General features: G+C 38.6%; 1 protein-coding gene across 1 annotated transcript in view; it reads right to left on the reverse strand.

Annotated features, from left to right (window-relative positions):
• Nucleotides 1–16408, reverse strand: part of LOC121517418 (neural cell adhesion molecule L1.1-like) — an 82005-nt gene that overhangs the window by 18998 nt on the left and 46599 nt on the right. The window contains exons 7-15 of the mRNA XM_041799159.1: nucleotides 15947–16049; nucleotides 14216–14385; nucleotides 8005–8127; nucleotides 6110–6280; nucleotides 5744–5858; nucleotides 5447–5631; nucleotides 4787–4918; nucleotides 2555–2698; nucleotides 627–738 (exon numbers count right to left, since the gene is read on the reverse strand). Of these exons, the coding sequence (XP_041655093.1) occupies nucleotides 627–738; nucleotides 2555–2698; nucleotides 4787–4918; nucleotides 5447–5631; nucleotides 5744–5858; nucleotides 6110–6280; nucleotides 8005–8127; nucleotides 14216–14385; nucleotides 15947–16049 (1255 nt within the window). The remainder of the gene's footprint in view (nucleotides 1–626; nucleotides 739–2554; nucleotides 2699–4786; nucleotides 4919–5446; nucleotides 5632–5743; nucleotides 5859–6109; nucleotides 6281–8004; nucleotides 8128–14215; nucleotides 14386–15946; nucleotides 16050–16408) is intronic.

Genomic DNA, 16408 nt, shown 5'->3' on the forward strand with positions numbered 1-16408 from the left:
AATCTCTTCACACAACCACTAGAGGGCGCTGCTCCATTAAAAAGAATGCAAAGAACACTTGGAGACCTGGAGTCCCGGAAAACTGTGGGATTATTATGATGAATAATTTAGCCAAATACTTATGAGGAGTTTTTTAAGAGAAGGGCAGAATCAATCAGTCAATCAATAGATCTTAATTTAATCTTAATTGATAAGAAATGTTATCTGGTTATATCAGCACCAATCTACCTGGATTTTATTTAAAAAAAAAAACTTTATTTACTTTATTACTTTATTTTATTTTACTTACAAATATTTGCTATAGATTTATATGGATTAACATTCAGCACATTTTGGCATGTTCTGAATCAGATCTTATATTAGAATTGAAATTAAGGTTCTTTGGGTTTTTAGATCAGGAAATCAGTTTATTTTGAACATTTGGGGTTACATCTGAAAACTGAAGCTATCTGTACAATTCTAAAAGCTCACTGAAATCATCATCGCTTCATTCCACATGCATGCAGCCAGTGATGAAGCTTTCTGACCATACTCTGTGTTTGTTTAGTTTGTACTGTGTATTTCTATTCCTGGAAGCTACCGGATTCAGACCAAATGCTGTACTATTGGTAAACATTTTGTCTCACCATGTGACTTGAGGTCGCGGGGAGCCGAAAGATTCACAGTGCAGCATGATGTCTCCGCCCTCAATGACCCGGTACACGACGCCATCAGAGGAGAGAATCTGTGGCGCCAGCTCTGAAACATGTGAACAAGCACTGTTAGAGACCAATGAGCGTGTTAACATGGGCTTGAGTATCACAGTTAGGAGCCTTATCCACGTAAAGATCCTATTCAGGATACTGTGTTTACATGTGCACAGAGAGAGCTGGTCATTCATATCCCTATTCACATGAGAAACACTAGTATCACTGTTTCTGATTATTGCATCATATCTGTACAGGTGTCTGTGGCACCTGCAAACGTAGCAACTGTCCCCACATGTACAACAAACATGCAATTCTTAATGTAATAAAGCCGCAAATATAAAAGCAGTTGTCATCTGAAAACATAACAAAATTCCCGCTAACATAACAAGTGTGACATTTCAGCCTTTTATTATGTTTCAGTAAAAAATCAGTTAACATCTCTGTCTTTTAAAATTTGTAAAAATTTCCGACAGTGCAAGATAAACACCTAAAAACTCAATGTTTGTGGTCATTGCTGTTTGTACCCCTTTTTTATATTTGCCAGAAGATTCATGTCAGTTTAAGCTCAAGACACTTCAGAAGATGTAGCCATGGTAATTTTCTGTTCGCCATGAAACAGGAAGTAATTTTTTAGAGTCTTAAAACACTTGTACAGCCATGAATCTCAGCAGAGTGGATTAAAATGTGTCCAAACTAGGCTCTGAGGAACTAAAAATAATGTACAGAATCTGTGTAAAAACAACCAGTTTTAATGTTTGACAAGAATTCAAAATATTCCTCCGCTCTAAATTTGTTTTGTGTCTCGGGAAGTTTGTAGCCCGTATGTTTAAAGGTCACATATTTTACCCTTTCGAGACAAGTTTATATTGGTCTCAGAGATCTATAAAAAATGCCTGTGAAGTTTGTTGCTGGAAAAAACACTCTGGTATTGGATTTTTGCATTTCTAAAAACCCCTCTGTTTCAGTCTTGTTTGAACAAGCTGTCTCTGTCTGTGGCTTTAAATATTACTGAGCTGTCTGACTCCGCCCATTTCAGGAAATGGATGTGGCTTTAATGGATGTGGGTCTCCTGACCCTCCTCTCAGAGGATCAGGAGAGGAGGGCAGAATTTTCTTCCATGTGGGTAGGGCCAACTAAACCTGGGGGCGGGGCTAACTCCCCACCTGACATCATGAAGGGAAAATCTGTGAAGGGCTTGTTTCAGCACGCATTTTCTGAAAGGTGGGGGGGGGGGTCATGATTCTTCGGGGGATGGTGGACAGGCCAGGGACACATATGATAAACATTTTTAGTCAGAGTTTTAGTTAACAAAATTAACACTGTTGGGATTTTGCAAATTTTTTTCAAAACTGATATCCGTCTTCTTCTTTTCTCATTCATTGTTTTAATGTGCTAAGATTCATGGCTCTATGAGTGTTTTAAGCCTACTTCCTGTTTAATGGTGTACAAAGAATTGCCATGACTGTGATTTTTGAGCTTCAGCTGACTTGAACCCACTGGCAGTTGTAAAAAGGCCGCGACAAACAATAAAACACAGTTTAACCAAAGTCATGTCTGCACAGGAAGTAGTATATGACTTATAGACGGCACAGGATCTAGTTTTCTTCTAGAGTTTTCTGGGTAGAAAACTGGGTTTCCCATGACTGGGATATTGGCATGTCTCAGTTTCTGAAAACATATATAGGCAAAAAACAAAATCCAGGATACTCAAAAAACCCCGACAGAAACCTCAAGTCCATACAAACACAGCCAGTGATGTTCTAGCAGACAGTTACTGATCATTGATGCTCTAACTTGGTTACTTCCTGTCTTTGTTGTAGAATAAAATCAGGGGTGTAAAATGAATCAGGGATGGTTGAACGTACCAACCACGTAGAGGTAGGAGTTGATTAGGATGGCGCCGTGTTTATTTGCGGCCTCACACTGATACACAGCTGTGTCTGCGTACACGACGTCTCTCAGAATCAACACACCCTCCGCCACGCTGCGCCGAGTGTCGTCATCCACTTCTGCACGGGACAGAGAGCAAGGAGGAGGAGGTGAAGAGGTTAGAATCAGACAATGCAGAGAGTTTGTCAAAGATAAACTTCGTCTCCTGAACACACAGAAACGTTTGAACAGGAAGTCATCGACCAACAGGAGATTAAGCAGCTGCTACGGCTCAGTTTGTTCCTTTCCTTCATTTCTCTGCTCCTTTTCTCTCTTTCTTTCACCTTTATTTGGTTACTTCTTCACTGTGGCAGACTGCACTCAGGATGGTTATGAAACCTTGATATAGTTTAAATAAATGTGGTAGACCACAGACATTGGGACAGATTCAGCTTTGTATTGACCTATCAAACTTGAGAATTGTTTTGGACAAATCATTTGCAATGAGCCTTTAATGGGAGTTTCTTACTTTCTTTCCTTCTTTCTTTCTTTCTTTTTCTCTCTGTCAGTTATTGATCTACCTTTCTAGCTCCTCTGAGCTGTCAGAGGCTTTTTGTTTTATTGTTTTATTGGATGGCAGAGTGGAGCCAGGAAATGATCTCTGCTCTTCCCTGAAATGTCCATCTGTCCTCGACTACCCCAGTCTTAGAGAAAGACTCCATCATGAAAAAGCTGACTGTAAAAACTGCTGACCTTTGCACATAGAGGTGAATAAATGTGGACTTAATGAAGCACCAGAGCCAGGAGGCAGAAAACCTGGTTTAGATTTAATGCTGGTTTCACATCCTGAGTCCACTTGACCCTAAAGTCTGGTTCCTTTGATTAGTATAAACACCATTCCTGGGTCTGCTGGAGGAGGTGGGCTCAGGCACAATTCAAGTGAACTCAGGCATGGTCCACGGAGGATGTGAACCCAGCCATGCTTGAGAATGGGGTACCCATGAGTGAGTGTCAAAGTGAACTCTTAAACATCTCCCGTCTCTACATGAGTAATAAAAACATCCATAGTAGCAGGATGGACTCCATTGTCCACACACAGCATAAAATTAACGCTGACCTGAATGATTGCCAAGGTTATCTCTTCTTCTTTCTTCTTCTTGGTGGAATTTCAAACCAACTAAAAAACTGAATCTCTCTACCACTATTAGATCACATACATTTATACCAACGATTGTTTCCCTTTGTTGACTGTCCTTATTTGGCAACTTTTAGAGAAATGGATAGAACTTGCAAGTGTTCTGCCCACTTTCCAAAAATTGCCAACAAAAGCCTACTATTTGACAGAAATGGAGGGAAAAAGGCCCCAACATTACATCTTCAGTCTCTGATGATATCATCCTTTAAAATATTATCCTTAAAAACTTATCACATATTCTGTCCTGCTTTTGAAGATAATGACATCCTTTTAAGTCTATTAAACATTTCATCCTTGCCTTTAAAGATTGTTCACACTTTAAAGTCTATCAAACATTTCAGCCTTGCCTTTGAAGACGATGTCATCCTTTCAAGTCTATCAAACATTTCAGCCTTGCCTTTGAAGATGACATCATCCTTTAAAGTTTATGAAACATTTCAGCCTTGCCTTTTGAAGGTGATGTCATCCTTTCAAGTCTATTAAACATTTTGCCCTTGCCTTTTAAAATGATGTCATCCTTTTAGTCTATCAGACATTCCATCCTTGCCTGTGAGGGTGATGTCATCCTTTCAAGTATATCAGACATTTCAGACTTGCCTTTGAACATGATGTCATCCTTTAAAGTATATTAAACATTTCGCCCTTGCCTTTGAGGGTGATGTCATCCTTTCAAGTCTATCAGACATTCCATCCTTGAAATCACAATGTTCATTCCTCCACCTACTGTATCAGACTGTGTGCATACACAAGTCTTCATAGGAACAGAATGATGTCATTGATTTGAAAGCAGACAACAGGCAGGGCAATTAGCAAATCAATAATCAATTTTTATCAAATCGTGCTAGGGCATGGTATGAAGCAATCATGCCTAATGAGAAAACATGCTTTGAGTCTTAGCTCTCACGTTAATCCATCAGTACTTATTTAACCCTTTACTAATGAACAGTTCACATGGCCCCAAAATACAGCTAAAAATATATATGACAAAAAAGAAACCACTACAATAGAACACAAAATTTCAAATAAATCTCACCTGTAATTGGCTGTCCGTTGATGCTCCAGGTGATAGATGGTTTCGGGATCCCTTCAGCCTGACAGTCCAGTCTGACAGTCTCTCCAGGGGCGTAGAGCAGGTTCTGAGGCTCCTTCACCCAGTAAGGAGCAGCTGCAGAATAGATATCAATAAATCGTCACTGACCGGTAATACTATTGATCAAACACGGTTCAAACCAGTCATCAACAACCCCTCTATTCTATCATCAATTTAACTACTAAACAAGTAGAAGCAAACAGGAAATAAACAGATCAGAGTCCTTTGTAAATGCCACAAATCTATAAAAGATCTATATACCAGATCTACATAATGATCCTACAGGGTTCTACAGGAACCTTGGATCCTACAGAAAAAGATTGCAGTATTATAATTGGTATATTTTTGTATATCATGACTATGTTCAGTGTGGAAGAACTTGACTGGCACGCACAGAGCGCAACGTCATTGCAGTCCCTGTTGGTGTAATAGTCAGGTGGCCAAATACTTTTGTCCCTGTAGTATATATTGTGTTTTAAATCCATAGATATCTTTACAGGCAGGCATTTAGTAGCTTTGACGTCTCTGTTACTGGTTTCCTCATTGATCTTTTAATAATCAATCAGGATATTTAGTTAGATAGTTAGTCATTGCCCCGCCTACCTTCCACAGTGACGGTGAAGGAGTGCGAGACGGCACCATGGTCATTGAAGGCTCTGCACTCGTACTCGCCATCGTCCTCCAGTGTCACGGTGATGAACTCCAGCCAGCGGTTGTGTTTGTCCAGGATTCCACTCGTCTCACTCAGGCTGCCGTCCTTCTTCTTCCACTCCACCTTTGGAGTCGGTCTGCAGACACAAACGGGGGAGCGTAGCAAAGTGAGAGATAGGTGGAGTAAAAGGTGGTGATGAATGAAAACACAGTCAGCACAGAGAGAGAAACAGAGACAGAGATCCTTACAGGCCTTTGGGGATACACTCCAGGATCAAATTTTGCCCTCTGAGGGCCAGCACTGAGGAGTGGGAGCCTTTTGGGGTGAAGAAGTGGGGCTTCCTGTCATGGCCCACGTTGTTGCCTGAAGAAAGAGGATGGATCGTTACATCATGACATCCTCCCACCTATGATCACCTACAATCACCTACAAACAACTACCATCACCTCCATCACTAGCAGCAGACAGAGGAGTCAAAGTTACCTTCTTATATCTACGATCACCTATAAACATCATTATTTATCCTGCAGCTGTGGTGGTTATTCGTGCACAGCTGCAGACGACCACTAAAATTAGGTTCTGGTAGGTTCTATTAGGAAGTGTGTTTGACTCACTGGGGAGGACATTGAGGGAGACGGCGCTCTCGGGAAGGATGGTCCGGGCTGAATAGTACTGGGCGTTACAGATGTAGTCGTCTCTGCTGTCAGTCTTTAAAACATTTGAAAAGTACAAGTTTCCATCCAGGCCGACCATCACTCGGTCATTCTGCCTGATGTGTACCATCTCTGAAAAACAAACAAACAAACAAACAAATAAACAAACAAACAAACAACAAAAAATCCCAAAACAAATACATCTGTCTGCTCTATTTTAACATATATTGTATGAAGCTTTTGCTACTTGTGTTGGAGAGAGTTGTACAAATAATGATCATAATTATGATTATATTTATAATTGGAATATTTATTATTATCATAAACAAATAAACAAAAACAAATTATGAGACAAAACTATAGAAACAAAAACAAAAATAATGAGGAAAAATTACAAATAAGTAAACAAACAGGCAACCATGCACAGAAATAAAGACATAAAGAAACAAAAGAAAAACCAACAAATCAAAAAGCAAACAGAGAGACAATAAAGACAGACATAAACAAACATACAATAAAACAAATAAACACACAAGCACACAAGAAAACAAACAAATTAAACAAATACAGAAGCAAACAATAAAAGAAAAAAGAATGTAAACCAACAAACAAATAAAAAAGAACAAAACAGTGTAAAACAACAAAAAATTAAAAGAAAGAAAAGAAAAACAAGATAAAAGCTAAAAAACAAACAAACAAACAAACAAAGAAATGCAAAATCAAAATCAAATGAAAGAAAGAACAAAATGTATTAGACTACAAACAAATAAAATAAAAAAATAAACAAGGAAACAAATAAAGAAACACACAAACAAAAACAAATAAAATAAAGAACAAAACTGTGAAAAACAAAAAATAGAATAAAAGAAACAAAATAAGAAATAAAACAATACAAGGAAACAAAGAATGAAATGCACAAACAAATAAAAGAGAGAATAAAAAGGTGTAAAACAACTAACAAATAAAAGAAAGAAAGAATGAAAAACAACCACATAAAAAATAAACAAACAAACAAATATATAAAAATGCACAGATGGACAAAAAACAAACAAAACAAAGAAAAAAAAATAAAGTTGATTATGCAACCACAAAAAAGAAATAAAAAAGACATAGAAAAACAAACAAACAAGAAAACAGAAAAAACAAAGACATGAACAAATAAAAACAGACAAACAAAAGAACAAACAAACAAATAATAAAACAGGCACAAACAAACAAATGAAAGAACAAACAAACAAATGAAAGAACAAACAAACAAACAAACAAACAAACAAACAAACAGGCAAATAAGCAAGCAAACAGACAAACAAAAATCAAAGGCATTAACAAAAAAACAGATTTAGATATTTTTAGACTGTGAATGGTCAGAGGCTGTGACTGTTGTTTATGTTTTCTGTTTTTTCTCCAGATTTAAGTGAGCTCTTCTTGGACTCGTAAATTTCCAGAACATTCTTCAGAGACTCAGACTAAATTGCTCTAGCTCCTGATATTTCACTGCAGAGCTGATTATCTTCTTAAAACTAAAATGACAACTTCAATGCTCTACTTCATCTCACAGGCAGTGTGACAGAGGAGACAGAGGGAGAGAGGTAAAGCCAAAAATAAGGAATGTAAAGAGCCCAGAAAGCTTCACCAGACTGCTGCATTCATTAGTTTGAGTGGAAACGCTCTGCAATGCAGCGCAGTGATGCAAATCTGAGGAATGAAGGATGCCAACAAAATCAGATGGAGCTGCTGGGCTTTAAGAGTCACAGCCAGACATTCAGACTGCATGACTAAGAAGAGACAAAGAGTCCGTCTGTCTGTCACCATCAATGACGGCTCATCACACAGACAGAGAGCAGACATGGACTCACTCTTGTCCATCCAGTGGATGTGCGGCGGCGTGGAGCTCTGTGGAGGGTTACACGTCAGGACGATGCTGTCGCCCTCGATAGCTCTCACCTGGACTTTATGTTGTTTCTGAAGAATAGGCTGGGCTGAAACACAAAGACGTCAGTCGTTAACACTTTTAAACAAACCTGGATGTTTCAATCTGAAAGTGACTTCAGCCGTTCCTGAAAAGAGTTATGAACGTAGTTAGGGTAGGACTGAGGAATGGAATGTTTTACAAACTTTAAAGAAAGACATCGTCCTCAAAAGGAAGAACGTAATATTCTATAAACTTTAAAGCAGGGGTGCCAAACTCAATCACAGCAGGGGCCAGATTCTAAATTTAGGTCTAACCTGAGGGCCGAACAGGGTCACCAGACCCTTAAACTGTCAACCTCATTTCCACCCGTGATAAAAAACAGCACTGATGATAAATCATTTGGAAAAAAAATTGAGAAAAGTAAAAATAACAAGTTTAAAGGCTCAAATCTGAGATAAAAATTCCAATTTATTTGTTCAAAAGATCAGAACACGACATTAAAAACAGAAAAATAATGTTTTAAAAGAGCAAATATACAAGGAGAAAGTTGAAATCATAAGTTTGAAAGGTCAAAATATGAGATCAAATTTGAAATAATGAGTTTAAAAGTCAATTATGTCTTAAAATTTTAAATTGTGAGTCTGATAGTTCAAAATGTGGGATTAAAAAGCCAAAGTTAGGAGTTGAAAAGGTCAAAAGATGACTTAAAATTCAAAATTGGGAATATAAAAGATAAAAATATGACATATAAAGTCCAAATTATGAGTTGAAAAGGTGAAAGCATGAAATGAAAAGTCAAAATCATAAGTTTGAGTCGTAATCTTGAGATGCAAAATTGAAAATATGAAATAAAACACAACCCCCCCCCCCCCCACATTCTTGACTTTTTAATCTAATTTTTCTTACCCTTTACTTTTTTCAGATTTTTAGGGCTTTACAAGGATGTTTTAAATAATAAATATGAAGTTTACATTATTATACTGGAGGAAATCTGCAGACATCATACTAGTGGGCCAGTTATAATACGAATATGATATGATCTTGAGGGCCGGTTATAATCGTTCCATGGGCTGGATTTGGCCCCCGGGCCTTGAGTTTGACACCTGTGCTTTAAAGGATGGGATCATCTTAAAAAGCAGCAACAGGTTGTTTTAAAAACTTTTAAGGATGACAGCTGGGGAGTTTGGGGGCTTTTTACAAATAGTAGGCCATACTTTACCATTTTTATAAAAGTGTATGAAACTGGTGAGGTTAGTTCTACCCAGTTGACGTTTAGAGTTAACCTAACGTCTCTACTCTGTGGAGTACCCAGTGTTAGAGCACAGTTGCATTGTCGTCTCCGATGCACTCTGTCCACGTACACATACTTGGTGGCTGAGATGTCCTCTTCAAGCAGATGTGGGCATGGCTGCATGACTATGGAACACCAGCGTTTTCACCGACCAGATGAACTTTGAGGTCAAGAGTACTGAGATGTAATGGTTTGAGAAGTCTTCTGTCTCCTATTTTATTTCAGAGTCATTGAAATGTGTTAAATCAGGGTTGTGCTCCCATGTTCTGTAATGATGCCGCGTTTTGATGTCTTATTTTGATGCCGTGTTTTCAGTGATGATGCAGCGAGCTGCTGCAGTGATCCTGTGGTGACTCAGAACACCTCTTCTGCCTTCCTTGTCTTATTTTTTGTCAGCAGAGGTTGTTACCATCAAGCTTACTTCACAGTTTCTCTGCATACTGTGGTTTTTTTTTCTCCCACTGTTTGCAGGATTTATAGCTCACTGATCAGAAGAACTGGAACACACAATATTTGCACTGACGGCAGGAAAAATTCTCCTTCTATATGACCCATTTAAAATGTTTGTCTCCGCAGTTTAGTTCCTGAATTCACACATCATGTAGAGCAGTATGGCTATTCAAAAACAGAAGCAGAACCTGAGGTCTTCTTCAGCTTGTTTTAAAAGAATCTTCTTCATTTATCATTCAGCAGAGAGAGAACGGGACGGTTAAACCTCAGATGGGACAAAATACCTGTGCCCAAATGATCCCTACAGCCCTAGGAACCCAAGAGATGGAGTTTAGAGATGTAAAGCTTTATTCCTGTCAGTGTGATTACAGGTGGTACACTATATTGCCAGAAGTATTCGCTCACCTGCCTTGACTCACATATGAACTTAAGTGACATCCCATTCTTAATCCATAGGGTTTAATATGACGTCTGTCCACTCTTTGCAGCTATAACAGCTTCAATTCTTCTGGGAAGGCTTTCCACAACATTTAGGAGTGTGTTTATGGGAATTTTTGACCATTCTTCCAGAAGCACATTTGTGAGGTCACACACTGATGTTGGACGAGAAGGCCTGGCTCTCAGTCTCCACTCTAATTCATCCCAAAGGCGTTCTATCAGGTTGAGGTCAGGACTCTGTGCAGGCCAGTCAAGTTCATCCACACCAAACTCTCTCATCCATGTGTTCATGGACCTTGCTTTGTGCACTGGTGCACAGTCATGTTGGAACAGGAAGGGGCCATCCCCAAACTGTTCCCACAAAGTTGGGAGCATGGAATTGTCCAAAATCTATTGGTATGCTGAAGCATTCAGAGTTCCTTTCACTGGAACTAAGGGGCCAAGCCCAGCTCCTGATAAACAACCCCACACCATAATCCCCCCTCCACCAAACTTTACACTTGGCACAATGCAGTCAGACAAGTACCGTTCTCCTGGCAACCGCCAAACCCAGACTCGTCCATCAGATGCCAGATGGAAAAGCGCGATTCATCACTCCAGTGAACGCATCTCCACGACTCTAGAGTCCAGTGGTGGTGTGCTTTACACCACTGCTTCAACGCTTTGCATTGCACTTGGTGATGTATGGCTTGGATGCAGCTGCTTGCCATGGAAACTCATTCCATGAAGCTCTCTACGCACTGTTCTTGAGCTGATCTGAAGGCCACATGAAGTTTGGAGGTCTGTAGTGATTGACTCTGCAGAAAATTGGTGATCACTGCACACTATGCGCCTCAGAATCCGCTGACCCCACTCTGTCATTTTACGTGGCCTGCCACTTGGTGGCTGAGTTGCTGTCATTCCCAATCACTTCTACTTTGTTATAATACCACTGACAGTTGACTGTAGAATATTTAGGAGTGAGGAAATTTCACCGCTGGACTTGCTGCACAGGTGGCATCCTATCACAGTAGCACACTGGAATTCACTGAGCTCCTGAGAGCGACCCATTCTTTCACAAATGTTTGTAGAAAGTCTGCATGCCTAGGTGCTTGATTTTATACACCTGTGGCCATGGAAGTGATTGGAACACCTGATTTCAATTATTTGGATGGGTGAGTGAATACTTTTGGCAATATAGTGTATGTGATCTGTTGGCACCATCCCTTTCACCCTCTTGCTTCTCCTCTCTCCACCACTGTCAGTTGTACCTTTGTATCTTAAGATACAGTTTGTATGAATAACAATTATTTATGTCTGTTAGTCCTTCCTAAAATTATGAACATACTCAAATTTCTGCTTTAACAACGTATATTCATAGACGATATAAGCAGATATTTACAGACCACGTAAGCCAATATTTACTGATGATATAGGCCGATATTTACAGATGATTACCCCGATATTTACAGACAATAAAAGCCAATATGAACAAACAAAATAAACTGTTATTTACAAAAAATATACATGGAAATATTTGGAGCTGAAAAAGGCCAACATTTGCTGATGATACAAGCCAATATTTACAGAAGATATAGGGCAATGAAAAAAAAAACGTATTATTATTAGGATTGTTGTTGTTATTATTAGTATGATAATAATAATAATGATATCATTATTATATTGTTAAATGTAATAATAAAATGTAATAATAAATGTAATAATAAAATAATAATAAGTTTTATATTATATTACATTATTATATTTTGTATGATATATAAAATAGGGCAGCATTATTATTGTTATTAGGATTATTATTATTGTTATTATCATTCTTCTTCGTCTTCTTTTTATTATTATATTAACATTAATAGTATATAGTCCTAATATATTATTATTTATTATAATTTTTTATTTTCAAATTTTTTTTTACACATTAAATTATAGTCTAGCTATTGAATCACATTAATGCTTAAAATCAGGTGCTGAAATCTGCCTAATGATCCAGGAAATGTTAGTGTAGACTTTTTCCATTCCCACCCAAAATGTGGTGATGCTACTCCACCTGCTGTAAAACCCTTAAAATCTCAAAACTTAAAGACTTTAAACAGGGCTTCATGCACGTTTACAAAAAGGTAAATCCAAGGGAAAAATGTATGAATGATTAATTTTTAGTCTTCTGTCCAGGATGCTGTTTGGTGAAATTTATTGAGGAAACCCTGCTGGGGATGTCAGGTATTTGGAAGAAAAATAGGATCTTTCTGTAAAGATGGCCATGTATGTCCATCTTCAAACAGTTTTCTCTTCTTTAACCCTGTCTGTGTCCCTGAATGTTCATCCTTAAACCATTCTATCTCCTCTGACCCATCTGTGTTTATCTCAGGCTGAGCTCAGTCAGCTGAAACTTCCCAGCAGACTGACGTCACAGCTCAGCCTCCAGGAAATGGTTACCACGGTAACGAGAGATGAGAGAGCAGGCGGCCCCAGTCAACCTTCCTGAGTCAGTGTGAGCGTGTGTAGTAGGGGGTCATGGTTAGTGGTGGTGTGTGTCCTAATGTTTCCTCTCTGTGATTTTCTGACTCAGCGTGTAAAGATCAAACATGATGTTACAGATGTAGCTACTCTGTTGACCAGTGGAAGTAGATGTAGCTACTCTGTTTAACAGTGGAAGTAGACGTGGAAGAAGGAAGAGGGGGGTTATCAGCATCTGGAGGTTTTCCTCACCCTTTCCACCAACTGCTCCAAAAGCTGCCAACTGTGGACTATTATCTGACAAAAATGCAGGGAAAGGGTACCCAACATCCCCAGCTTCACCAACATTCTTTCTTCTGCCTTTGATGATGTCATCCTTTCAAGTGTATAAAACACTCCATCCTTGCCTTTGAAGAAGATGTTCTTCTTTTAAGTGTATAAAACATTCCAGCCTTGCAACTGAAAATGTTGTCATCCTTTAAGTTTATAAAAAATTACATCCTTGCATTTGAAGATGATGGCGTTCTTTTAAGTGTATATAAAACTCTGTCCTTGCCTTTGAAGATGCTGTTGTTCTTTTAAGTGTATAAAACATTCCAACCTTGCCACTGAAAATGTTGTCATCCTTTAAGTTTATAAAAAATTCCATCCTTGCCTTTGAAGATGATGACGTTCTTTTAAGTGTATATAAATCTCCGTCCTTGCCTTTGAAGATGATGTTGTTCTTTTTTAAGTGTAGAAAAAACATTCCATCTTTGCCTTTGAAAATGATGCCATGGTTGTCAGTTTATAAAACATTACGTCCTGCCTTTGAAGATAATGTTGTTCCATCTTTGCCTTTGAAAATGCTATCATCCTTTTAAGTTCATAAAACATTGACTCCTGGCTTTGAAGATGATGTTGTCCTTTTAACTGTATAAAACATTCCATACTTGCCATTGAAGATGATGTCATCCTTTTAAACTTATCAAAAATTCCATCCTTGCATTTTAAGATGATGTAGTTCTTTTAAGAGTATAAAACATTCTGTCTTTGCCATTGAATATGACGTAATCCTTTTAAGTTTATCAAACATTCCTTACTTGCCTTTGAAGATGATGTAGTTCTTTCAAGTTTATCAAACATTCCTTACTTGCCTTTGAAGATGATGTAGTTCTTTCAAGTTTATCAAACATTCCTTACTTGCCTTTGAAGATGATGTAGTTCTTTTAAGTTTATCAAACATTCCTTACTTGCCTTTGAAGATGATGTAGTTCTTTTAAGTTTATAAAACATTCCATACTTGGCTCTGAAGATGATGTTGTGCTTTAATGTCTATCAAACATTCCATCCTTTAGCCTGACGATGTTCTTACCTTCACCTACTATATCAGACTGTCTACAAACACAAGTGTTCTCTAACAGAATGGTGGGTGCAATCATGTCAGGTAAACAATACAAAACACACCAATGTTTCCAGGAAATCACGTACAGTCTTTGATTATTCCCTTGAGTGACCTCGGCCAATGACATTTTTTTTAACTCACCCTCCACGATGACCCGAACAGTCTGAGTCATGGCGGTCCCCAGCATGTTGGAGGCGTAGCAGCGGTAGTAGCCGTCAAATGTGATGAGTTCTTCTGTCCCATCGGCTTTCAGTGTCCCAGATCCTTTACGTTCATCTCCGAACTCCTCGCCATCCTTCACCCAACGGAAACTACAGAGAAGAAGAAAATCACGCTTGTCATGTCACCTGTAACCAGTTTAATGCCCTATTTGCACAGGATTAGTATTTCCAAGGGACCTCTGATAAAATGTAATAATCCTGCAGGACGTCTGTGTTTTTAATCCCTTACAGATCGACCATGCCTGTAAATTGCGGAGTAAAACTTACGTGGCAAATTACAGATTATAGTTCCACACACAGAGATCGTCAGGTAATACTAATCCGGTGCGAATTGGCATTTGTGTAATTTATGGTGGTAATTATGTATTTTTTACAGTCCGTGCAGCTTTTTCTGCTCTTTTTTCTGATCTAAAAATAACGGAGGTAGATTGTTAATAAATGTGTTGACACATATAAGTTATAAAGTGTTTCTCTTTCAGTGAATTTCAGCTTATGTGTAAAAATGGCTTTATTTTACCAAACTCATTCATTTAAACTCTGCTGTCCGAATGTACACTGCTCTCTCCATATGCACAGCGCTTACACTCTGCTTTCTACAGCTTCTCTTTGCAAGTCCCCCACCTTATATCAAGATTACTTTGCTGTACAGCTCATGCATAACACAATTTATGATTTGAAATGTGTGTGTGTGTGTGTGTGTGTGTGTGTGAGGAGAGTTGTTGTGAATGTGTAATTATCCAAAATGTATACACTGCAGAACAATTTTTTTTAACATAAACTGCCTAACATCAGACAACTCCCTCTTTCTCATTTATTAACGGGAGGGATGCACGGCTTTCTTTCTCTTCCTCTCAGCTGCAGATGCACACAGGCGACTTACGTGGCCTTGATGCCTAATGGAAGTTAGGGGCGATATTTCACTATATTAGTAGTCATGGACAGCTTGCAACGGATCTAAAAAATGCTAGAATATATATAGAGAGAGTGAAAACACTTTTTTGTTGTATATTAGAATCTCTGGATAACAGAATGAGTGGGACAAATGAAGGAAACAGAACACAATGTCCATAACCCTGTTTTTTTTTTGTATGAATTTTAGAAATAGAATTCACTGTGCATTTTCATCCCTGCAGCACCCTTATGTTTCCTTCATAAATGTTTATAAATTTGAGTACATTACAGACTTCACCTATCCCATGTAAATGCACTGCACCAAACACTGACTTCAGCGGGTAACTCATAAATTTTCAGCAGTCCACAAGTGATACTAGTCCTGTGCAAACAGTACTTTCATTTTTGAAAGCTCACAGTCTCTTTTCGAACAATAGAACTTAAGAGATGTGACTAAAAATGAGATTTTTAATTAACTGAACATAAACAGGATTGAATGATATTATCAGTAAAAAACAAAGACAAGGAGACAAAATGACAAAGAAAAGCAGGGCGGAGGTCAGAGAGGACAGCATGAGCAGACGAGGAGTCACAGAGGACAGATACACAGAGACGATTAAATCATAACCATGATTTCATTATAGAAACATTTATCGTCATGCCAACAGAGAGGCTGGACACAGGGAGTGGACAAACAAACAGACGCAAGCACGTCTCCTTCATCAAACATATGAGTCCACACGGAGGGACGGGTACGTACGTGGGCGTGGGGTTACCGGTGGCCTCACATGGCAGACTGATGTCTTCATGAGAAAACGCTGTATACGACGATGGCATGCCCATCATTACGGGAGGCTGCGACACTGAACACAAATACACAAATTACACGCTCAAACTACAACTCAGTGGCCAAACAAATACAAATATGCAGAACAAAATAAAGAGACATCAGGACCAACGAAAACACCGCTGTCTGTTGGCGCCCACAGCCCCTAAATCGTCTACTCCATGGTGCTGTTCTCGTCCTTTTTTCAGCTTTTACATTTTCTGGGCTCATCATGAAGTTATTAGAGGAAATCAATAATTCATACCAAATGTTTTACAATTTCTAGATGCCACTAAATGATCACAGCAAAAGTTTTAGAGAAAGTAAAGCTTGTAATGGGCTGTGACCACATCCTGCTCTTAGTGCTCTGTCCACAGACTCAACGACAAACGTTCA

The sequence above is a fragment of the Cheilinus undulatus genome, linkage group 11 (genome assembly GCF_018320785.1).
Source record: "Cheilinus undulatus linkage group 11, ASM1832078v1, whole genome shotgun sequence".
Classification (NCBI taxonomy): Eukaryota; Metazoa; Chordata; class Actinopteri; order Labriformes; family Labridae; genus Cheilinus; species Cheilinus undulatus.